Below are 22,990 nucleotides of genomic sequence, written 5' to 3'. Positions count from 1 at the left end.
GGGCAGTGGCGGGTAACCATTCAAACATTAGTATTCCACTGAGGCTGCCAGTGAGGGGAACAGGCCTAAGGATCCAACGCCTCACCCAAATGGAGGCCTGGTTCTTCCGTCACACACCCAGTCTGTCTTTTATGTATTTAAAATTAGATGTTTTAAGGGCCACTGAGAGTGATATGGTGTAGTATGTATGTAAGTATTCACTTTAACAACTGAGGTCTTATATTAGTATTATTATTAATATTATTAATATTAGACTTTGACTTAACCAGTACAACTAATGATGCTTACCCTGCCAGGGTTAACTGCAAGCATTTATGTCCTACAACACAATGAACATGTACAACATGTCTACCAGATGGAATTTACTGTATGTTTCACACATTGCAGAGGGTAAAAATGAATGTTGCTTTTTATGGTATAATAAATACAGTTTCAATTCTAGAACTGCAATGGTTTCTTATAGAGTTGGATGAAGAACAGGCTGACAGTGCAGTCAGGGCAGACTGGATGGCAAGGTTGGGCCTGTGGATGCCACATCTTATTTATGGCTGCGTGAAGTGCAGGGTCAGGTCCTTCCACAGAAAGAATGAGCTTCCTCAGGGCAATAAAAAAGTCACGGTGATTGTCTGTCCACTTGTGACGACTACAAAAACCAGCCTGCACTCCAGCAAATGGAGGTTGAAGAAATAGATGGAGAGGTTTTCTTTCGCAGTTGGTGTTGTGGGTAGATTTGTGAATGTGCGAGGTCTTCTGTGTTAGCGGTTTTGTTTTTTGAGCTTTGTATCATTGCATGATGATTTAGCATGAGCATCAGCTAGTAACGAAAAAGGTCTAATAGCCAAATTGACAAAGTTTATTGATCACTCAGAATTAATGTTAGCAGTTTGGTATAAAGATAGGACTGGGTGCATATTGTGATTAATTTTGTTAAGAAGAATTTCATTTATTCTTATTCTTAAAATTTTAGTTTTTGGAAAGTGCTACAAAGTCAATATGAACGAAGAATTGCACGTCAGTATATACTGGTGCACTACAGAGTTTCAGGTCATGCTCTCATATGTGCTTGCACAGCAGCTTGAAGTATTTTGGCTGTTCCTAACAAGTATGTCAGGAAAACGTGTTGCATAGAAAGTCTTTCAAGTCAGTGATTGTTGGTCTTCCAATAGAGCATTGGCATTGCATAACATAAATGTATTTCACTGACAATACAGAGTTTAGGTGAAGGAGCTGTAACTGAAAAAGATTGCGCTGATACAGCATGGACAGAACCAGAGGTGTTAGACATATGCTTACAGCAACTGTTGCTTATCTGCTGTTAACATGATTTGCCTGATGTGGGAAAAAGGGGTGCCAGACTCTTATATGATACTTGAGTAAACAGCAATTTTTGTTATTGCAGTGTTGTGCATATGCATAACGAAAAGGCTTTGACAGACAAAACCAACAGGCACAGAAAGGTTGCTGAAGATATTCTCTTCTTTGTTTTGCAGCAGGAAGTCAGTGAAGTCCCCCTTACCCTGCCTTCAGAGACCCTAACTAATGGCGACCTGGAGGGGGATGAAGCAGCTGAAGCCCATGGCCTCGAGAGACCTGCAGCTACAATGATAGGTTCACCCTCAGTTTCCACAGCCTCTGGTGGTGTTGCTGTTGCTGTTACCACAGAGACACTGGAACCAGAAACGCACGCTGCTGAAGAAAGGGCAGCGGCCCTCGTGCCCGCAGCGGTGTCAGAGGACCAACTGAAGCAGCGATTAACAGCAGGGGGTCACCCATGTGCCCAGTGCGACCGAGTCTTCATGTCCATGCAGGGACTGAGGTCCCATGAGAGGAGCCACTCAGCCATGGCACTGTTCAGCAGAGAAGACAAATACAGCTGCCAGTACTGCCAGTTTGTCTCACCCTTCAGACACAAGTGAGTAGGGAGGAGCAGGGTCCCTAATTGATACTTCTAACACTGTTTCTACAGTAGAGTCAACTATAGATAGGATGGATCTTATTATTTTTACCAATGTTAATCTGTTGATCCTTTGATCATCCACATAATAGATAGGTATCAGCAGTCACTCACTGAGCAGCTACTTTTTTGAAATCCAACAGAAGAGCAACTGGTGAATCTTTTTATAATGCAACCAAACAAAATGACCTCGCAATCTGATTTCAAAGCTGCCCATGGTGGCCATAATCTGCAGACAGAACAATTCTGAAAATGTTGTTTTATAAACGCAGTATTGAGGAACGATCATGGTCAGCTCTAACCTTTTGCCTTTCCTGTGTCTGCTTCACACAATAAAAGCCATCACGTGGTTTGCCAGTTGAAAACCTTTAATGTGAAGCAGCATCAGTAGGAAATGTTTGCTTAGCATTAGAATAACCCAATAGAGCAATGATATGGCTGTGGGAGGGGAACAGCAAACAGTAAGGCCGGTATTAATAATTAAATAAAAGTAATAATTAAAGATTACGTTCACACATCCTTTCCGGTGAATCCCTCATGCATGTGAATGCTGTGCGGGAATGGATGCGCCACAAACAATGAAAAAGACTATATTGGGAGGTAATTATACTGTAGAATAGGGTTTGATCCCGTGGAAATCTTAAGGATTACAACTTCCAAGTCTAATGATGTTCAAGGAAGGTTAAATCAAGGGCAACTGGACTTGGTTGATACTTGAAGATGTTTCACCTCCCATCAAAGAGGCTTTTTCAGAATTAAAGAAAAAGTTTGCCGTTGATTCTTGAATAACTTTGACCTAGGTGACTGAGAATCCTCACCGACAAGTCTAATGATCTGTCTTATCCTGCCAAGGTTGCTTCCATTTTGAGAGGTGTGACTTTTGGGGCTTATTGCCATCTATTAAAAGCCATGCAATAATGTGTTGTCAGTGATAGATAAATATACCCGCACCCTTTAAATTTGCCCAATATGTAGCACTGGTAGCAGTATGTTTTAAACTCTCACCCTCACAAGTCTTACACCAGCAGTTCTACAAATCAACTAGATGTTAAACTCATTTTGTACAGAGCACAATTTTAAATTTTTTCTGTTTACCCTATCACAAACCCTTTGAATCTTCAATCTTGTCTAAGATTTCCTGCCTCCTAGGAGAGTTAAGACAAACATTACAGCGAGACAGACATTTTGGTAGTGTGATTTGTTTTATCCATCACAGAGACACAGAGCGAGAGGGAAAGAGAGAGTCTTCATCTCCTCTGAGCTCCCAGGTGTAATCCCTCTGTACTGTATGTGCCCTGACCCAGAAAGAAGCTGCATTCCCATGCCACCTAGGAGGCTGGCATTAAAAACACAGCCACCGTCCCCACAGGCACTCACGCACTCATTCCCACCAGGGGATTGTGGGTAGATGAGTTCACCCCACGGCTCCTTGTTCTGTAGTCACTGGAAATGTGCGGCTCTTGTTTGTGAGGTAAACAGAATTGAGCGCTTTAGATGCTGCTGAAAAACCATGCTGTTGAAATCATCAAAGTGGATGCTGTAGAGGTAGAGCTCTCTCTCTCTCTTTTCCTGTACTCTATCCTTGTCGGTTTCTCTCTTTATCTGCTATCCTTTTGTCCTCATTTCATCTATTACTTATTTTTTTTTTTTTACATCTTTTATCCTCTTATCTCATATCCCTCCCTTCTTGTTTTTTTTGTATATTCTGTCTCATCGCCAGTCTGGACAGGCATGTGCAGTCTCACCACGGCCACCACAAGCCCTTCAAGTGCAAACTCTGCCCCTTTAAATCTGCCTACGTGAGTCGCTTGAAGAGCCACCTGCATAAGGCACACACAGGTAAATACAGACACACACACAGACACACACACGCACACACATACATTAAATCACATCTTACAGCTGTATCCATGACTAACAAGGTATTCCCAAGCCAGAATAGCAGCCTCCTGCTTATATCTTCCACATAACAATGCTGTGCTTGAATTAGCTTATGCAGCACAATGCAACCAGTGGATTAGCTGGAGGAGCAGCTTCACCATTCACTGAGTACATTAGATACACCTAATTAAGCACATCCAAAAGAATCACATTTGCATTCAGATTTGAGCCTAAATAGCCCAGATGAATTTCTTGTTAATATTGTTTATTTGGGAAAATGGTTTGAAACCCTCAGCATGTTACAAAGGTGAAGGCACATCGGTGTCTTTAGTTACACTGAGTGATTCTTTGCTGTGATTGTTTTTTGTTTTCGAGGGAGCCAGACAGCAGACAAAGACATAGATATTCAAGGAAATGCTAAAAAGCACCACCTGAGCAATCAATATATGAGCAAAAGAAACAGTCTTAAGTCTGGTAAGCTAGAAAAGTGCTCTCAACTGTCGGATTGGTGAGAACAAGAAACAGCAGAATACGTTAACAACTGCTCCAGATAATTGACACAAACCAATTTTGAGTTGCAATTACATTTGAAAGGTGGAGTTTTGTACACTTTGTGAAAACAATCAGCATTCAGTTTCATCATTGTGGATCAGTTCTTTATATGTGTGTCTTTGATTACAGTCCAACCAGCGGAAGATATTTTGGATTGAATGTCTTAGCAGAAACCGTTCAATCACAAAGTAGTTTGTTATTAAACTACTTCTTGTAATAATGTTTGCTTTGGTTGTAATGGCGCCACTCCTCAGGATGCTACTTGCCTTAGGTTGTTAAGCATATATATCCAACAGCTACAGGAAGCAAAATGCTTTAAATGCATTTAAAACTCTACTAAAGTGTTTGCCAACACACAGTAGCCAAAACAACATCAGTACAGTCATTTGCTTGGCTCACCAACCTGAGCAAAACTTAACGTTGGCTCTGGGGTCAGTCTGACTCAACAGATGTGGCCGACCTTTGCAATCTTCTCCATTCAGGTCTCCTTTGCCAGTTTCATTGAAAGACAACAAAACAAGCAGTAGAACTAGCTAGCGAGCTTCATGCTAATTATAAAAAATATTTCAAAAGTTCCTGACTATGCGTGATACCTCTTTGTGTGTGTGTGTGTGTGTGTGTGTGTGTGTTAGGGCTGAACAATTAATTCAAATCAAAACATGTGTCCAAAAACCATTTTAAATTTAATATTGTCATGCTGCAGAGATGTCCTGGCCTACACATCATAATCTACAGACTTAAGAAAACATCTTTGTTTGGTACAGATCCTTGCAAAAATAACACCATAATCATTTAAATATGTTTTTCAATGAAAATGAGAATAATGATTATCATTAGAGAAAAATTATCATTCCTTTCAATCGCAAATCTTATTGCTATTGTAATATCAGTCACAATAATAGAACATAATAATTGCAATTAGATATTTTTTCAAAATTGTTCAGCCCGTGTGTGTGTGTGTGTGTGTGTGTGTGGGTGTGTGTGTGTGTGTGGGGTAAAAGGTTATTTTATGTGGAGTATTGTATGTGTTTTCTATCTAATTTGTTTAATGTTGTATATGTTTACTGTGAAGCACATTGAGTTTACCTGTGTATGAAATGTACTATACAAATATAATTGACTTGACTAATTAGTCCAAGGGGAGCACTATGTGAGTACAAGATGACATATTTCTTACAGACTGGCTCTGAGGGGAATAGCTTTGTTAGTGGGGGACGATGTGTTTATTATCACTATATTTAAAGAATCTTCAACCATGTACAAGTCTTTGAAAATCTTTGTCTGCCTTTGTTCAGTCAGTTTCATATAGTAGTCAAGTTGTTGACGTGATGATTTTGGATTTTCCTTCAGGTGAGCAGCACACATACAAGTGCTTGTCGTGCCCCTTCTCCTCTATGACCATCAGCCAGCTGAAGGAGCACTCTCTGAGAGACCATGGTGAGGCCCTGACCCTCCCCAAACTGCGGGCTGCTACCCAGGCTGCTCATGCCGCCCTCAGGCCCTCCCGGCCGGCCAGTAACACAGAGCAGACTCCAGTGGACCTGGATGGTATGAGATCCTGCATAATGTCGTTTTAATAAGATCATAGGATAGGCCTGTCACGCTAGATTTGGAAAATCTCAATTGAGCATCAAAGCAGAATCCATTGTAATACAAACACCCTTAAAACAGAGTTTCTTAGCTTTGGAGAAAAGGGCCCAAGTGGGGTTTGATGAAGAAATATATATGTTAGAAATATGCCTACATCATTTTCTCTATATATCATTTATATGTATATATATGTATATCACTATGTTAGGGCTGCAACTAACAATTACTTTCATTATTAGGATGTTTTTTTCTTCTGTTCTAGATAATCATGTGGTTCATAAAATACCAGAAAATAGTGAAAAATGCTCATTATAAATTTCCACTGTCGAGGAGATGTACTCGCATATCCATATTTAATTCGACCAACTTTTCAAAGCCCAGAGAGACTCACTTAACTGTCATTTTATGACAAAGGAAAGAATCAAATCCTCACATTTGAGAAGCTGGATCTAGCACATGTTTTGCGTTTTTGATTGAACAATGACTAAATCAATTAGCAAAATAGCAGATGAATTTTACTTTATTGATTAAATGACTACTCAAATTTAACTTCAGAGCTATTTCATTCACATCCTAAACTTTAGGTGTTATTTATTGTTTTTTTTATACTATTAATGTAACACATTAGATTTGCTATAAATAGGGAAAATCAGCAGTTAGCATCAACAAGTCTGTGTCATAGTCCTTGGAAGGGTTGTGTACACAGATTGAATACATTTTATGAGAATTCAGGAGTTTGACTGCTGAGATTTGACTACCTAAGCCTTCTTTTATGTTGATTATGATGCCTGTCATTACTGAATATTTTCTATCAAAGAGGTGCCTTCACTGTAGGGCGGTGTAGCAGCTAACTCCTTGATGTGATGCCGTGTTGTAGGTGTTTTAGTGGCTGAGCAGCCGCGGCTTTAGCTTGCAGACTGTTCTTGGCAGCAGCTGCCACCTTGCTGCTGGAGCTGTGGAATCTTCCCTGGAGCTGAAGCAGGGCAGCATTCCTCAATGCTCCGACCACCACTGTCAGCTGTGCCCTACCAAGACAAGCGAAGCATTGAGAAAGAGCAGAGCTGACATATTGAATGTCTCTCCACTGTGCCAAACCAGCTACCTTCAGTTGAATGTCTAAAAGTCTGATATTTGTAGTGGAGGGTTTGTTTTAAAAGGTTAACATTTTATTGGCTCTGATTGATTGAATATAGCTGCAGTTTTTAACAGTTACACCTGCACCTGCCCTTTATATGTAAGACCGAAGCTCTTTGAGCTCCAACCCCATCCTCACTTTTTGTATGCTGCATTAAGATCATCCTTAATAATTTTAAGGCATTTTCCTGTTCCACTGTCTTCAACTCCTCACAGAAGTATCCCACCTCTCGTTTATGCAATGTAATAGACGCATCACCACTTTATGACAGAATTTGCTTTCCATCTGCTGTCTCATCTCCATACATCTCCACAATGCAGAGAAGATATTAAAAGCATGAATCAACTGTGGCATTGTTTCATTCGTGTGAATTCCTCTGCCTCCTCTGCGAAAGTGAGAAATTGGTTCTCAAGCATTTTGTAAAGTAAAAGTTTAAAAGAGAAGTGTTTTTTCTTCCAGTCTTCCTCATACTCTTGAGTGCTGAATGAAGCATTTTTCACATGGATAGATATTCTATTAGTGTCACTGTGGTTTATTTATTGATGTGTTGGAGGCTCAAAGTAGGACGAGAAGATGAGCTTGCTCACTGATATTATAGACTCTTGAGAAAGGGAATGAGGAGGGAAAGAGGTAGGGGACAAACGATGACTGTCATAGTGATACTTCTGTATCTATGAGGGGGAGGGGACACAACTACATTCCAGATAGTCTTGTCTCATTTAGAGAGTAAAGGATCAACTGCTTATTAAATACTATGTATGTGTACAGAATATCTGCACTTTGTTTTTGAAGAAATCAGATATAAATAGAAAGAGGACGCAGATGAATCTATTTGGAGAAGATAAATAATGTAGGTTAAACTCCATCCTGCTCTGTAAAGTTATCCATTGGAATAACATGAGTCTTAGATGTACAGTGACTCTTGTGGGTTGAAAACTAGTGCCCAAATCCTTGTGACATTAGCTGAAAAGATATTATTTTAATTCCAATCATGTGTTCATGTTAGATTGGTCTATGTTAGGAAACAGTCTTGAAAGAGGAATATACTAATATACAAATTTAAATGGAGCTTGTTTGACTACTTTATGTAGAGTTAGGTAGTTTAGTACAGTGCTTCTCAACCTAGGGGTGGGCCCTCTAAAGGCTGAAAAGATAAATCTGAGGGGTCATGAGATGATTAATGTTCTGCTACATAAATATGCACTCTTATTTTCACTTCTCTAATCTTTGCTTTTTGTGAAATGTTTGAGAGTTTTGCCTCTGTGGGCCACCTGTTTAAGTTTAGAGGGGAAATGTATCTTTGTGGAGCTGCTTGTGGAACATCTTAAATGTGCCCCAAGTAGACACTTCTTTTTTGTAAGTGGTCACAGGCCAAAAAGGTTGGAAAACGCTAGTTTAAACAGTGTGTTGTCTTTCATAAGCTGTTCCATATTAACACTGTTATAATAGAATAAACATCCTGTTATCTCAATTTCTCTGACCCTCTCTCAGACCCATCATACCTGGAGCCAGCGGATGTTCGTCAGCAGCTTAGTCATTACCAGCTGGCCTCCCGCAGTCACATGTCTTCCAGCTCAACACCTGGTGGTTCAACAGTGGCTGACAATCGACCAGACGGCATCCTCACTTGTGAGTTCTGTGAGTTCAGCTCTGGATACATGCAGAGCTTGCGTCGGCACTACAGGGACCGTCATGGTGGCAAGAAGCTCTTCAAGTGCAAAGACTGTTCCTTTTTCACCTGCTACAAGTAAGGAAAGACTTCAGCTTGACAGGGATATACAATATGACTGTTGTATGCTATATGCTAAATATGCAATATAAGTATAGAAGCTTATGCAAAGTATATATGTATATTAATGTAAAGTAGTAGAAACACACATTGAACTGTACATATACTAGATAGACCAGCACTGAATACATTCTCTCAATATGTCTGTGAAGGTTCTCAGTCATCCAGGTCATAGTTACCCAAGGAAGGTTAAAATTAAGGGCAATTGGACTTGGTTAAAGATACTCAAAACACATTTTATCCCTCATCCGAGAGACTTCAGACAGTTAGAACTGACGATGTCTCTCGAATGAGGGACGAAACGCTTTCGAGTATCTTCAACCAAGTCCAAGTCCTTGTATTTAACCTTCTTTGGAATCTCTCAATAGTGATCTTTTTTTCTGTCTCTGAATCAATCTCAGGAATACCTTCACCATGCATGTGGAGGCTGGTCACAACAACAATGCACCTGACGACTTCCCTAAAGACCTGCGCTGCCCTCTCTGCCTCTACCACACCAAACACAAGAGCAATATGATTGACCACATTGTCCTGCACAGAGGTACACATCATGCAAAATGGAACTAGGGACATATTGAACTCCACTTTTAAAAGAATAGTACAACATTTTGGGAAATGCGCTTATTTGCTTTCCTGCTGAGAGTTAAATAAGAAGATGCAGCAAGATGGAAATAACCACTTCTGCTATGTAGAGACTGTGCAATGACTTCCTGGAGTCTCCGCTGGTTGCCTGGTAACCTCACAGTAATGACAAGACCAGGAAGTGACTTTACTCAGCCAAAAAAATAGTCCGGCACATTATGCTGTGTTCACACAATGTTGGTAGAATGTGAGATAAAAGGGAAACCTCCTGTTATTCCCACTGTGTTTCATGATTATTCCAAGATGGTTACCCCAACTGCTTGTCTGCCATATAAATAAACTGACTACTTCTGCAGTGTAACATATTTGTAGCAGTTTGTTAAAAAGTGAGACCAGATACAAACTGTGTATAGCTTCTCTTTAATTATCAGACTTGATTGTGTTTAGATGTAACAGCCAGTGATGGTGCTATGTTGGCTGGGTTAGTTCTTTTCACCAAGGGGAGGTACTCAGAGTTACAAGTTGCAGGCTGACATGAACGTTTTTTTGCCACTCTACAGCTAATCATTACGGTTTACCTCTCATAAAATCACAACTTTTTCATTTTTACAGTTTGCATGGATTAATTAAATGAGATACAATGTGTTAGTGAGCTTTAGAGGTTCGGGTTTACTTTTTAACAGAGCCAGGCTAACTGTTTTCAGTCTTTGTGCTAAGCTAACTGTCTCCTGGCTCCAACATCACATTTACCATACAGACATGAGGGCGGTATCAATCTTTTCATCAAACAAAATGTCAATTCCTTTAAACGCTATCACAGTCAAATGAGTGTTGGCAGTTGGCAGTAATGTGGTGTGATTAAGTGGTTTAAGAAAGTTCTGCAATGCTAGGGCTTATCAAACGTATTTACTGAATGATTGACAAACTGGACATACTCCTGACAAAACCCTGATGCATGCACCATGTATCCCATTATAAAAAATGTAAACAGAATACAAACAAAGCAAACACAAATTATATAGAAACCGTATATACAAGTGGAGCTATTCATTTATTGAATAATGAAGGCATTGCATACAGTGTATTAGAACAGTCATAAGAACTGAAAGGTAACACTAGACACTTTGAATACAAGCAAGCACAGAGGGATGGAACTGATGCGGTAGGTCAGTAACACCTTTTGGGGGGTGTTTTTGCTAGTTTTAATATGGGACTATCTTTCTTTTGTATATATTTTGTTCTGTCGTTAGCTCTCGCTGCTCTTCTTTCCCTCTCCCCTGCTCTGCCATTATTTCCATTGCCTTCCATTTCCATTGCCTTCCATTTCTCCAACCTAATAATCCACTTCACTTTCTCCTCCTCCTCCACCAGAGGAGCGTGTGGGTCCACTGGAGGTCAGCCGCTCCAAGCTGTCACGTCACCTTCAGGGCCTGGTGTTCCGTTGCCACAAATGCACCTTCACATGCTCCAGTGACCAGGCCTTGCAGCTGCACCTGCAAAAGCACGCTGAGATCAAACCCTACCAGTGCCAGCTCTGTTATTATGACAGCAGTCGACGGAGCCAGCTAGAGGAGCATCTACGCCTTGAGCACAAGGTCAGCTGGATTCTGCATGATGTTTTGTGCAACTAAACTAAATTGATATACAGTACCTTACGTAATTGGTTTCTACAATATGATTGAAAAAGTAGCAAGAATATGGCCATCACTAATATGTAAAATGGCCTCATTTGGCAGATGAGAGGCTTTCTGGGGAGTTTTACTGAATGTGGTTTTTATAATCAGTCTGCTTAATGGATAGAACATGAGATGTTTTCAGCTTATACACGCTGTCATTTCAAACTGTTAGTTTGTTAGTCTGTTATTAGTTCTAACCTTTGCTGGTTTTGTGGGAGCTTATCAAGAGGCCTGTGCCAAGCAACTGTCTATATTCTAACAGTGCCAAATCTAATTTACAACTCCTAAATTAAACTTGTCAGCTGTAATCAGCTGCTGGATTGATAAAAAAAGAACAAAAAACAGATCAAACATCTGGAAACACTTTGAAACCCAGAAATAGAACTGATGCAATTTTTAAAATAAAATCTATATAATCAGGCAAGTAAAAAGAGTTTCATCTTTAGCCACCAAACTCCAGTGGAAATCTTTTCACACAACACCATAGTAAAAGCTTCTAAAATTGTTATAGTAAAACTATTTAGCATGCCAAAAGGTAGTCTTTTTTATTTTTATGGTCTCATTACACAATAATACAAAGAATTGTAGTCAATGATAAGTCATGACATGTATTCACATTTTGAAGCGATGCCATGCAGCAGGTGGGAAGAGGGTGCACGCAGACTGAAACAGCCAGTAAACGCCCAGTAAAAGTGCAGCAATAGCACAGGAAAAGACTTTGTTTATTTGGTGATTTTAGGTTCACCCAAACTTCAGTAAGAGTTGGAATCTCTTTGCCTCAATATACTGCTCCTTTGCCTTGCAGCTTCACTTGTGTAAAACTGATGAAATGACAAAAAAGGAGCTGAAATGCAGATTTCTACAATATCAGTTGAAATGTAAATACGCTACTCCCACTGACTACGGGTGAACGCAGCAGTTTCACCTTAAAACCCATATCAGCCAGCCTTAAGGGTCAGGGAAAACCCTGTTAATGATTACCTCGCAGCTATCATTCATTGTGTGTATGGTATAATTTTTTCAACTTGTGTAATAAAACTTTATTAGATGAGAAATTATAAGACCATCCGAATTACAGTGGACCATAAAGTCAGTCAGGTTAATGAAAGTATGTAAAGCACTAAATTTGTTTGGCCCACAAAACACCTCTGTTCTTCCCTCCTTATTTTTCCATTCAAACATCATCCTTTGGAGTCCTTAAAAGTAAATATTACCACATGGAGGGGATTTATTAAAACAAGATGGCATTGATACACAAGCTTACAAAGCCCAAGTGGAACTCTATGTTGTATCTTAACAGATAAGGAGACAAAAAATATCTGTGAAATGGCTACTGAATGATACAGTGGGACAAGATGAGAAGGTGCATATAATTCTAGAGCTTATATATAAACATATATATAAGAGCTCAGTGCAGGTTTTGTTTGTATTGTATGAATACTGGCAGGTGCTGCTAGCATTCTCTGACTGGTGGGTTTTTCCCCACTTATGTCTACATATTTGGTACTGGTGCTGCTGTTTGTCTTTATAAATTTTATTTGATGAAAGTATGAGGACCAAATAAATCATAAATAAAGTGAGTACAAGTGATTGGCAGTGTGGGGGAGTTTTTGGTCCTTTCATGTGTAGATGAATGGAAAAAAAGGTCAAGAAAACGATGAAGGCAATCGGAATTTTTTTTTTTTTTATATTTGATGAGTTTTATTTTTGCCATCAGACTAATGTAAATATACAGCTCTATCTTGGAAAAACAGCCATGTCCAATGTTGACATGCAGTTAAAAGGACGAATGAGAGAGCAGGGCTCCTCCTGGGTGAGACACATAGCTAAAGCTTAAGAACAGATGTTGGGAGGAAGGAATTGCTCAGAAAGAGTGACATAATTTGTGATACGATACATAATCCCATATAACCCCATCTTATAATCAAAATATTAAATCTTCTTCATCAAAATACCTCTGTTTCATATCATTATAAGTTGACTGATCGTCTTATGCTGCAATATACAGTATACAAACCTCTGGCCTATTAGATGACAGGCCTTCACAAACAGCTTGAAAAGCTGTTGTTGTACTTTGGGCTAATAGAAATTTCAAGCAGCCTCAAAACATAAAGATTCTGTTGAAAAATGGGCTTCTGCTAAAACATTTACTTATTTTGTGTTACAAGAAATTAACTAAACATCAACTTTAATGTCTTAACCCAGTTGTAAAATCCATATAAAGAGGTTCCAGAATTTATAAAACTGATTTCAGTAAGGAACGTTATGATATCCTAAAATACATTTATTTGCTTTTAAGTTGCAATTTACTTTATTAAAAAAAGAAAAATTAAGTCCTAAACACACATACATGTAATATGCCTTGTGCAAAATGTAGTTTCCACCCTTTCACTTGTTAATGTTTTTGAAGGCTTTAAGAAACAGTTTCCCAAGATAAGTACTGCTCAGACAGTGGGGTAATGTGGTAACAATGGGCCCCAGTGCAGGCTGTTATGATGGGTCCTTGGGCTACACCGTTACGAAGCACACACTGCATTCTTGTCTAGCAGGGAACCCTATATTGGCAATTTTATGAGCCTTGTTTCCTTGTTTTGCCACCGTTTAACAACTGATAAGATTAGATGCAGTAAATACCTAATTTAAAGCTCCTTAAATTGATTTCTTTCCATATTAACATATTAAATTCAACATTTCTCTTTGTGTGCGTCTCTCTAACACACACACGCTGCTGCTGCTGCTGCTGCAGCAGCTGTGTTGCGTGCGGCGGTACCATCATGTGATGTATTTTGTTGGTGTCACCTAGACAAAAGTACAAAAGTCAAAGAGAAAGTTATAAGGAGCATGGCCAGTGTTGTCATTGTTAAAATCCTGAAACGTCACTACAAACAGCTGAGTGCAGGGGAGGTGTGCGCAGTGCTGAAATGACACAGACTTTTTTGGACAACTTCAGTACAATAACCTCCCAAATCACGACAATCACATTCCTCATCGACAGAGAATGCAAGACATTATGGTGAATAATAAAGAAAAGTGGCCTACTAATACCATAACACCATGTTCTGAAAACAGGCCAGCTACGGCGCACACACAGTTTAATACCCACAAGCCCATCCGCACAATTAAACAGGTAGGACTATTCAGCGGCTATCTGTCCCTGAAATGATACCAGCCTTTAAGACAACGGCACGGGAGCCACACCAAACCCACTGAAAAAGCACTTGTAAAGTTACTCACCTATTTTAATGGCATCCAACAAGCCTGCATTGAGCGAAATCTTTGACAATGTCCTCAGTAATCCAAAACCATCTTATTTGGGAGCTTTGTCACCCTCTCCTCCTGTTCTTTTCTCTCCAGTCTCTTACTGAAAAAACTTTTATGTGTGAATACCATGACTGCTAGCTTGCACGTGTGCTCTGCTAGTCTAGTCAGATTTTGCGTTTCACCCTGTTTCTGGATTCTTGTCATCTTCTCACATGATCAAATAGAAATTTAAGATTGGGCATTCATTTACACATTACCCAGCAATCATCACTGCATAAGTGGGCAATGTGACACAAATACCAAAGAAAATAAGACTAAATTCATTCTGTTAAATCTGTGGAATCTATTTTTTTATATACCATGTAACTCAGACTAAGACCAGCTCATAACTCGGCGGGCCCACACTGTACAGGGGGCCCTTGATGGGAGCGGGCCCGTCGAGTTATGAGCTGGTTTTGCATTGGTCCCAATGCAGCTGCACGGTGTGCACTATCTATACCTATGCTCCTGCGCTCAGAGCACACAATACCAAACTAATTAAGACCTCCTGTTTGTGATCAGGTTATCAGGAACTTTGAGCTGATGGGCCGGGTCAACCTGGACCAGCTGGAGATGATAAAGGAACAAGGAAGCAGCGCAGAGGAGGAAGAAGAGAGAGAAATCATGGAGATGGTTGGAGATGGAAAAGTAGCTGCTGCAGAGGAGGAGGATGATGACGATGACGAAGGAATGGAAATTATGGAGAACATAGTGGAGGAGCAGAGAGAGATGGATGATGAGGATCTAGAGGACGACATCAAAGAGGAAGAGGAGGAGGAGGAGGAGGAGGAGGAGGAAGAATATGAGGAAGAGGAAGATGAAGAGGAAGTCAAGGAAGTGGAGGAAGAAAGGCCTGCTCTACAAGGTAAATACAGATTAAGTAATAAAGATCTTGTCATTCTCTTATGTAATATTGCATAATATACTCCTCCTTATATATAAAGCCACATTATTTATAATGTGAACTTGGTTTTGAAAACTGAATACTTATTATCAAATGACAACACACCTAATCCTGTCTGTCAGTAACTGTCGGGGTATAGAAGAAAAAGTATTTCAAGAAGTTTGAATCCTCCACTTCTTGGTTCTATCGATTCTTCATGAGCAGTGTTTGTCTTCCAAAATAGTCAAAGTCTCATTGTAATTCTGAATTGATTTTTTCATTTCAGTCTTCTATCTTATAATTCACTGACTATACTTGACTGGTATCGGTTGCTCGTTGAAGGAGAAAGTAGATTTCATACCAAAATATTACTGATCATCCCTGCTCTACAGAGGAGCCAACATTCATTTCTAATACATTAAGCCTTTCTACTTTGTGATTGATGTATAACTTTGTATAGGATGCTGATTACCTGATAATAAATACATTATAGCAGGGGTTCCCAAACCTTTTCAGCTAGAGACCCAAAATTTACAAAAATACATCATGAATTGCCATAACATCTTAATTTATAAACTAACAAAGAACACAACAAAACGTGAATTTAAAATGCAGATTGTAATATGATTCTGCCGGTCTGTGTTCCAGGACCTCCTGATTTACAAATTATGTACTACATTGCATTGTTATGCTTTTACTCACCTACCAAAATGGGTCCTCAAATATTGTAAGAAATAGGAAATGGACACTTGTGAAATTACTCTATTCTGAGGATGACCAATCATTTGATCTCTATTTCCCAGAAGTTCTAGCATCTCCCACCAGCAGCACCAGCAGCAGCTCTGGGCCGAGCGCTGCAGAGAAGCGTCTCCCCTGTGAGTTCTGTGGGCGCTGCTTCACCAACAGCCTTGAGTGGGAACGACATGTCCTTCGACATGGCATGTTAGTATTTTTTTCCTATTTCCTCTTTGCTTTTTTTCCTTTTTCCTATTTATCTCTTTGTGTGTGAGCTTGTGCACCTTAAGCCACCATGGTCCACTTTACCTAACTTTTTGGTCTTTGCTCAAACAATTTAGTTCTATGAAAAAAAAACCTTTAGTTCTGTGTTTATTTTATTAAAGGCATGAGTTTGTAATGTAATGTCATGTTCCTCAGATGATCAATCATAATAACTTGGGAAATCAGCTGACTTTCCATTAGGTTGACATTTCCCCAGGGAATGAGTTGTAATAACTTTGCTAATCTCCTGACTTTTCATCTAGCACCACCATCAAATAGATTTTCAGTTTGTCCAATACTTTGGTTTATGACCAAATACCTGATGAATTAATGACATTACCATCAGCCTTGGCTTTACCCTGTGTTTAGTGCTGATTAGAAAACGTTAGCATGCTAACATGCTAAATTAGGATAGCAAACATACCTGCTAAACATTAGCATGTTTGCATTGTGAGCATGTTAGCCTCACCTTTGCTGAAGTACAACCTCACACAGACTTTTAGCCCTGTTTTATTTCTGTCCACACTGGATACATGTATATATGTGTCATTAGTCAGATGTTTTTCACATCTTTCCACATCTTAAAAGCACTTACTTTTGCTCCCTCTTCATTGTAAGGATGGTTAACAACAGCCGAATGGATACCAGCACCACCTCCGCAATAGAGGCCTCAGCGTCATCTTCCAGTGGCTCCTCTGTCCTAATGGAATCAGGTTTGGACCTGTCCAGCAAAGAGGAAGGGAACCCCGCTGATTTATCACTGAGAAGTCAAAGCCAGTATGTGGAAGACAAAGCAATGCTTGAAACCAAAAAGGATCAACTATTTGGTTGAACTGATTGTGGGCTCTTGTGCTAGAAACTGATAACATTGGGTAGGCTCAGCACTGAGATGGATCTTAAAATAGGACGTTAAAGGAAACAAAGAGATTTAAACTGAAAAAAAGTGACTTCTTATGAGTTGACGCATCACTAGATTTTAGATGTTACATATTTAAGTATTAGGTTGTGCTGCATAAAACGGCTGAGCTCTTTAAATGGGCAGTCCCCTAGGACAGATCTTAATATATTGGTAACCAATAGTGAACAGAACTCTTTATTGCTGACATTCTGGTCAAATCTACAGTGAAAGATCCCACCTAGATAAAACAAAGCTATTTATAAAGAATGTTGTCCAAAATGATTAACTAAATTTAGCATTTTATTATTTGAAGCACCTTTTACACTCCCCCTGCTCATCCAAAACAGGGTTACTGTAAATTTACCTAAAAGGAACAAATAAAATATGAAAGCATTTACACCCGTTGCCCACTGTAGAGCTACCTTTTCTTGTTTCTTGTTGAAATTTGAGACTTTTTTTCATCTTAGCCTCATGTTAAATGTGTAGAAGTATTCCCTGAGGAAGAGTCGCACCTTATCTATTTTAGTAAAATGACAGTTCATGTTTTCTTCATTCGTAGAAATACTGATAATTTCCCTCAATGTTTGTAGCAAATTGCTATATTTTAGGTCCCTTAATATTATACTACGTATAAGCCTTCAGCCTGTGGCACCCTTCACATTTTGACTGTACTATTTTATTGCCCAGTAATTTCACTGGTGAAATCGTGGAAATAAATGGACTGGTTTAAATCTTCCTTCCCCTGTAAAATATCATGTTGTTTGTAGTCCAGGTTAAACAATATGACAGTTGACCTGTGCACTCAGAAGATCAATATAACAACAGTGATATGTTTAACGTGTCATGACTGAATCTATATGATATAGTTATCCGTTAAGATGAGCAAAAGCAAAAGTTAGCCCAGAACCTTACTACAGGTTTTAACAACGGTGGTGTAGTATTTGCAGACATGATCAATAGACTGAGATTACACAGTGCAAAATTTGTAATTGGATGTGCCAGAATTCAGCTCTGTTCACATACTGTTAGTGGATCCACAAATGATAATTAAATGCAACGTTTGGAGGCTTTTATTGACATATGCATACCTGCGATCTGACTGACGGGATTACACTGTGCGCCAACCAAGTGTTGACCACCACGGCTGAGTGTTGAAGCCAGTGTGCAAGTGCTTTCAAGGGCAGTTCCTGTAATGGCTTTCTTTAATTCATTGTTTAATTAAGATCAGATTGGGTTAATCAATTGCACAGACAGTAAGTACTGGTACAAAGAAATGTGGTTTATCATCTAAACAGGAAATGCAAATGGTAACAAAGAGGATGAGGTTTAATCAAACATTATATATATATATATATATATATATATATATATGCCCTGCAGATAGCTTTGATTTATTGCCAAGGTTTTGAGAAATCCATCTCTGAGATTTGTATTTCTGCTAATCCAATAGAAGGGAATGGAATTTCATTATTTCATTTGTTATACTCACAGCATTGAAACTTTTCAGAAATTTTCATCTGAACTATTTTGTACCAAATAAATAGTCCCTATGAAAGCTGACAGTGTGTTCTGTGTGTTGTTTTTTAAGTATGTTTTTTTTTAATGCTGTGAGCACCACAAATGAAATGCCATGCTAAAATTGGTATGTTTGGAGCCATGTTTACTTGACTGACAGATGTCTCTGCCTTTCACAGTCAGCCCTGGTGATTACCTCAACTCCATCCAGTTTCCTCCACATCGCCCAAATTCGCATTTTTACACTCCAAAATGACTGACAGGCTGGCATCGAGGATTAAACTCAAATCTAGTGCTTCAAAACACCCCTTCAGAAACTTATGGCTGATGCCACAGACACCAAACATGTTTTTCTACAGTCTATTGTCCAGTTTTGACATGATGGGAGACACTGAAAAGACAAGTGTAACCAGGTCAGAAAGTCCTAAAACCGTTTGTTTCCACATATATAAAGTATATTCGGCACTGGGACTGTATCTTGGAGATTTTACTTTTTAAAGGTGTCAAATTCCCCAACTTTAACCCCTTTAAATTCTCATCCTGTATTGAAACAACTGTCATAGCTTGCATTTGTGTGCTTCTTTTTAGAAAATGTTGTTCACGTTATTGTTGATACTGACAAAAGGCAGAGATTGTATTTGTTGGAAGTTGCTGCTTGAATGCCCTAAAGCCTTATGAGATAATGAATAGCAATTAAGTCAAATTTATGTCCAATTCCAATAAGACCAATAAGCAAACTTAAGTGGCCTGAAATAAAATGGCTGATAAACACAATGTTAAATTTGTAGAGGAGCACAGTTAATGTAATTGTGTTCTTGGTACCAAAATATTTACCAAACCTGCTGTGTTTGCTGCTGTGATTGTCCTTCCTGAGCATTTAACCATTGATGGAAATGGGAAATCTGGGTTAGGACCATAGAATTTTGGAATTAGAGTTCTATGGATGTAACCCAGGTAAACTACATGTCTGCAGCCATGTATAGAAAACAAAACTACTCGTTTAAGTGTTTGAACTGTGGTGTTTCAGAAAGGATACTTTAACCCTTTTTTCCTTTAGGTGTTCTCAATTTTTTTCAAAAAAAGAAAAAAAGAAATCTAAAGATGATAGCTAACCCTTAGGGGCTTTTTGAGTCCCCAATCCAACATTATTACACTGTTGTACAATGTCTGGTTACAATGAAAATATCTCCTTTTTTGTACTGTAATGGGAATGAGCAGATAGGAAGAGCAGTGTGGTTGTATAATATTTAAAGGCGAGAAGGAAAATGATGCAGTTCTGCGGCCAATTAATGGCCAGGGCTTTTATTGCAAAGAAGAAAAACATGGCAGAGTAAGACACAAGAAAAAAATTGTTCCTTTTGGGGCATTTACCTAAACTGCTTGGTCCTTTTCTGGGATTGGCCACCATCTGGGTTGCCAGAAAACCAATAGATCCATCTGCGATCTAGCTCACTCATGTCCACTCTGACATCTGACACACCAGTATCTTCTATCCCTGACCTGTAAGGGCATCAGCTCACTTGTTCCAAGTAGGCCTGTTCATAGTCTACCCTGTCAACAATAGGTGGGAATGTAGCAGCCCCACTTTGCTCCTCAGTCCTTGTTATACCTTAAAAACCGGTTGAGTTGGTGCTGAATCTCAAAGCGCTTTTTCTGTTTTTCAGGACCAGCTTGTAGCTTTTTGAAAGTGAAACCGTTTGAAAACTGTTGTTGTAGAAATAAGCTTTGTAAGGCAGCTTGTTGCCCAACTTGAAAGCCCAGTAAAGCAGATGATAAACTGGGACGATCTGGGTAATGAAGCTGTCAACCCCAAATTGTTTGTTGTTCTGTGATCATTTTAAGAGAAAATGACTATGAATCCCTCACTGTGTGCAGTCTCTAGACTGTAATATTCCCAGTTTACCCAAAGTTACGCCCCTGCTGACAACACACTGGATACTTGTATATATGTTTAGTTTGTTTCCGATGCATTTCTCTTTTCAGACTGTTGTCTCCATAGTTTGACACTAGAATCTCTCCTTCTTGCCTTTCTTCCCATATAAATCTGATTACCTGATGGTGGGTTGTGATGTTGCCTAGAATGATTGTTTACAATTTTATTCCATTTATCTCTGGATATTCTGTAAATATTGTAATTCATTGTCTTTTTTTAACTTGATAATAAAGTTATCAGATAACGGTTAATTGTGTTTATCTCCTCTTTGGGCTGACAAATATTGTTTAAATTCAATCAGGGCTGTAAAATGTGACTCTTGCTTAACACTAAGATGTTAAGACTGTGATAATTTAAATATAGAATTGTGGGAACATGCTCTACTTTTACCTTGTGAAATAACATTTTCTATATTTTAAGCGGACTTCATACACATGATATCACCTGTAAAATCACTTCCATGTGTGATATATAACTGCCCTCAAAGTGAATTATGCATATCAGCACATATGTCAAAGTATTAAAACTCCCTGATAATACAGCCTTCTAAATAGCAAATTGAATTCTTAGAAAAACAATCTTTATCAATTTTGATCAAATAGTGAGTACTTCATTACTTGCAGTTTATGCTGCATATGAGTATCATAGGAAAAGGCCTCCATTTTTATTTCTTTCGTTGTATTTATACAAAATGTATATTATTACCACTGCCTTCCTTGTCACTGTCACAATGTTCTTGCTCATGTTTGTAATGGTTGGGTCACTGTAAATAATATTATGAAGAGTACTGTCAGACCTGCTCTATATGAAAAGCGCCCTGAGATAACCTCTGCTATGATTTCACGCTATATAAATAAAAAAAATATTTAATACAAATACCCAGCAAATGTCTGTCTCCAGGTGGCAGAACACTAAAGAAGGGGTGGGCATAGCTACTTCATGTTAGTCATAAATTAAAAAAAAAAGATTAGATAGGCAATCATTTACAGTTCGTGGCAGTGAGAAGAGCTGAAACTCATTACACTACATTTGCATCTGAGGTCTTCTCAGAAGGCCATTAGTAAGTGCCCATAGAGAGGAACAAACACCTGACTTTCACCATTGGAGCCAGCCTTATCTTACTAAAAATAACATTATTTGCTTAAATCTTTGGACAGCAATGATACCTTTGGAATCCCAGTTTGAGAATGTCTCTAAGCTAAAGATATTTTTAGTCATGCCAAATTGAGCTCAAACCACCACACCTAAGTAGAGCTTCACAGAGCTGCTAGCATGTCTTGTCATTAGCCTTACTGTATGTTTATTCTTACCATTCACTTTTAGGACGGTTAACAACAGTCAGATGGACAACAGCACTACTTCAGCCTTTGTGTAGTATTTGTTGGTGATACTCAGTGGACACACTCTCGTCCAGTAATGTGCAGTAATTCACACCTCCTCCCAAGTTAATCATATCCTTTGTGAAATGTATTCATAGTTATCTTTTCTAGCTTTTGTGCAACATGTTTCCCATTTTCAGTGACATATAGGATTTCCTTTGTAACATGTCCACAGAGCCGCTAGAACAACCAATAATAGTTCGGGCAGCTTGTCCACAGGAAATAGCTTTGGGCTGAGAAGGCATCTCAGTGGCCTTCACTTTGTGTTCCACCCTTCTGTTGCTCTCTCTCTCTTCTCTGCTCTACTCCACTCCACACTCTGCAACAGCTCTGCTGACCAAAGCTACAAACCCTGCAAATGTTACGTCTGTGTGTAATGTACATGGATGAAATGCATGTCAGCTATGTTTGCACTTCTTTCAGTTTGGGTCTTTTTATTATATCACTAAATCCCAGCACTTGGAGTAGTCTGCCTCTACTGTCTTTATATTGAAAATGTCAATTACACATATGTCCTCTGCATTTCTTCTCCTGCCGATTTTAGAAGGAGCCACGTCTTTATTTCACATGTCTAACATCATCTCTTATAAATATCTCCGACTCATCAGGGATCAGACTGTAATCTCTATGGCTCATCACTTCAGAGGGGGTTGATGGCAGACTGACGACCCCTGGAGACAGGAGCAAGAGGCACAGCCACAGTGGGGAGAGGGAAAAAGAGGACACTGCTACTGCTGCTGCTGAGTGGAGCAACATAAGGAATGCCTGATGACAGTGTGTGCTCAGGCCAAGGCAGGCAAAGGTATTAGTTCTGTTGTAACAACAGGAGGATGGAGGGGGGGGGGGGTACTGATTGGAGAGATGGATAGGAAAGTCAGGATAGAGTAAGAGATGAAGAGTAAGATAGGCAGAAGGACAGCGAGT

At 39.2% G+C, this 22,990-nt stretch overlaps 1 protein-coding gene across 5 annotated transcripts in view; it reads left to right on the top strand.

Annotated features, from left to right (window-relative positions):
- Nucleotides 1-20,938, top strand: part of znf462 (zinc finger protein 462) — a 52,441-nt gene extending 31,503 nt beyond the window's left edge. For 3 of the 5 annotated variants that reach the window (XM_038733418.1, XM_038733419.1, XM_038733420.1), the window contains exons 5-13: nucleotides 1,491-1,912; nucleotides 3,675-3,793; nucleotides 5,738-5,935; nucleotides 8,604-8,859; nucleotides 9,303-9,442; nucleotides 10,855-11,078; nucleotides 14,982-15,324; nucleotides 16,146-16,284; nucleotides 16,960-20,938. In XM_038733418.1, the coding sequence (XP_038589346.1) occupies nucleotides 1,491-1,912; nucleotides 3,675-3,793; nucleotides 5,738-5,935; nucleotides 8,604-8,859; nucleotides 9,303-9,442; nucleotides 10,855-11,078; nucleotides 14,982-15,324; nucleotides 16,146-16,284; nucleotides 16,960-17,173 (2,055 nt within the window). In that variant the 3' untranslated portion in view covers nucleotides 17,174-20,938. The remainder of the gene's footprint in view (nucleotides 1-1,490; nucleotides 1,913-3,674; nucleotides 3,794-5,737; nucleotides 5,936-8,603; nucleotides 8,860-9,302; nucleotides 9,443-10,854; nucleotides 11,079-14,981; nucleotides 15,325-16,145; nucleotides 16,285-16,959) is intronic. The other 2 variants (XM_038733422.1, XM_038733421.1) reach the window with 2 other exon arrangements.
- The last annotated feature ends 2,052 nt before the right edge of the window (nucleotides 20,939-22,990 follow it).

This window comes from Micropterus salmoides, unplaced genomic scaffold (genome assembly GCF_014851395.1).
Source record: "Micropterus salmoides isolate LMB-PRFRI ecotype aquatic unplaced genomic scaffold, ASM1485139v1 Ms_hic_scaffold_20, whole genome shotgun sequence".
In the NCBI taxonomy this organism is placed as follows: domain Eukaryota; kingdom Metazoa; phylum Chordata; class Actinopteri; order Centrarchiformes; family Centrarchidae; genus Micropterus; species Micropterus salmoides.
Note: the sequence above shows the minus strand (reverse complement) of the source record. Positions and strands in the feature narration are given on the sequence as shown.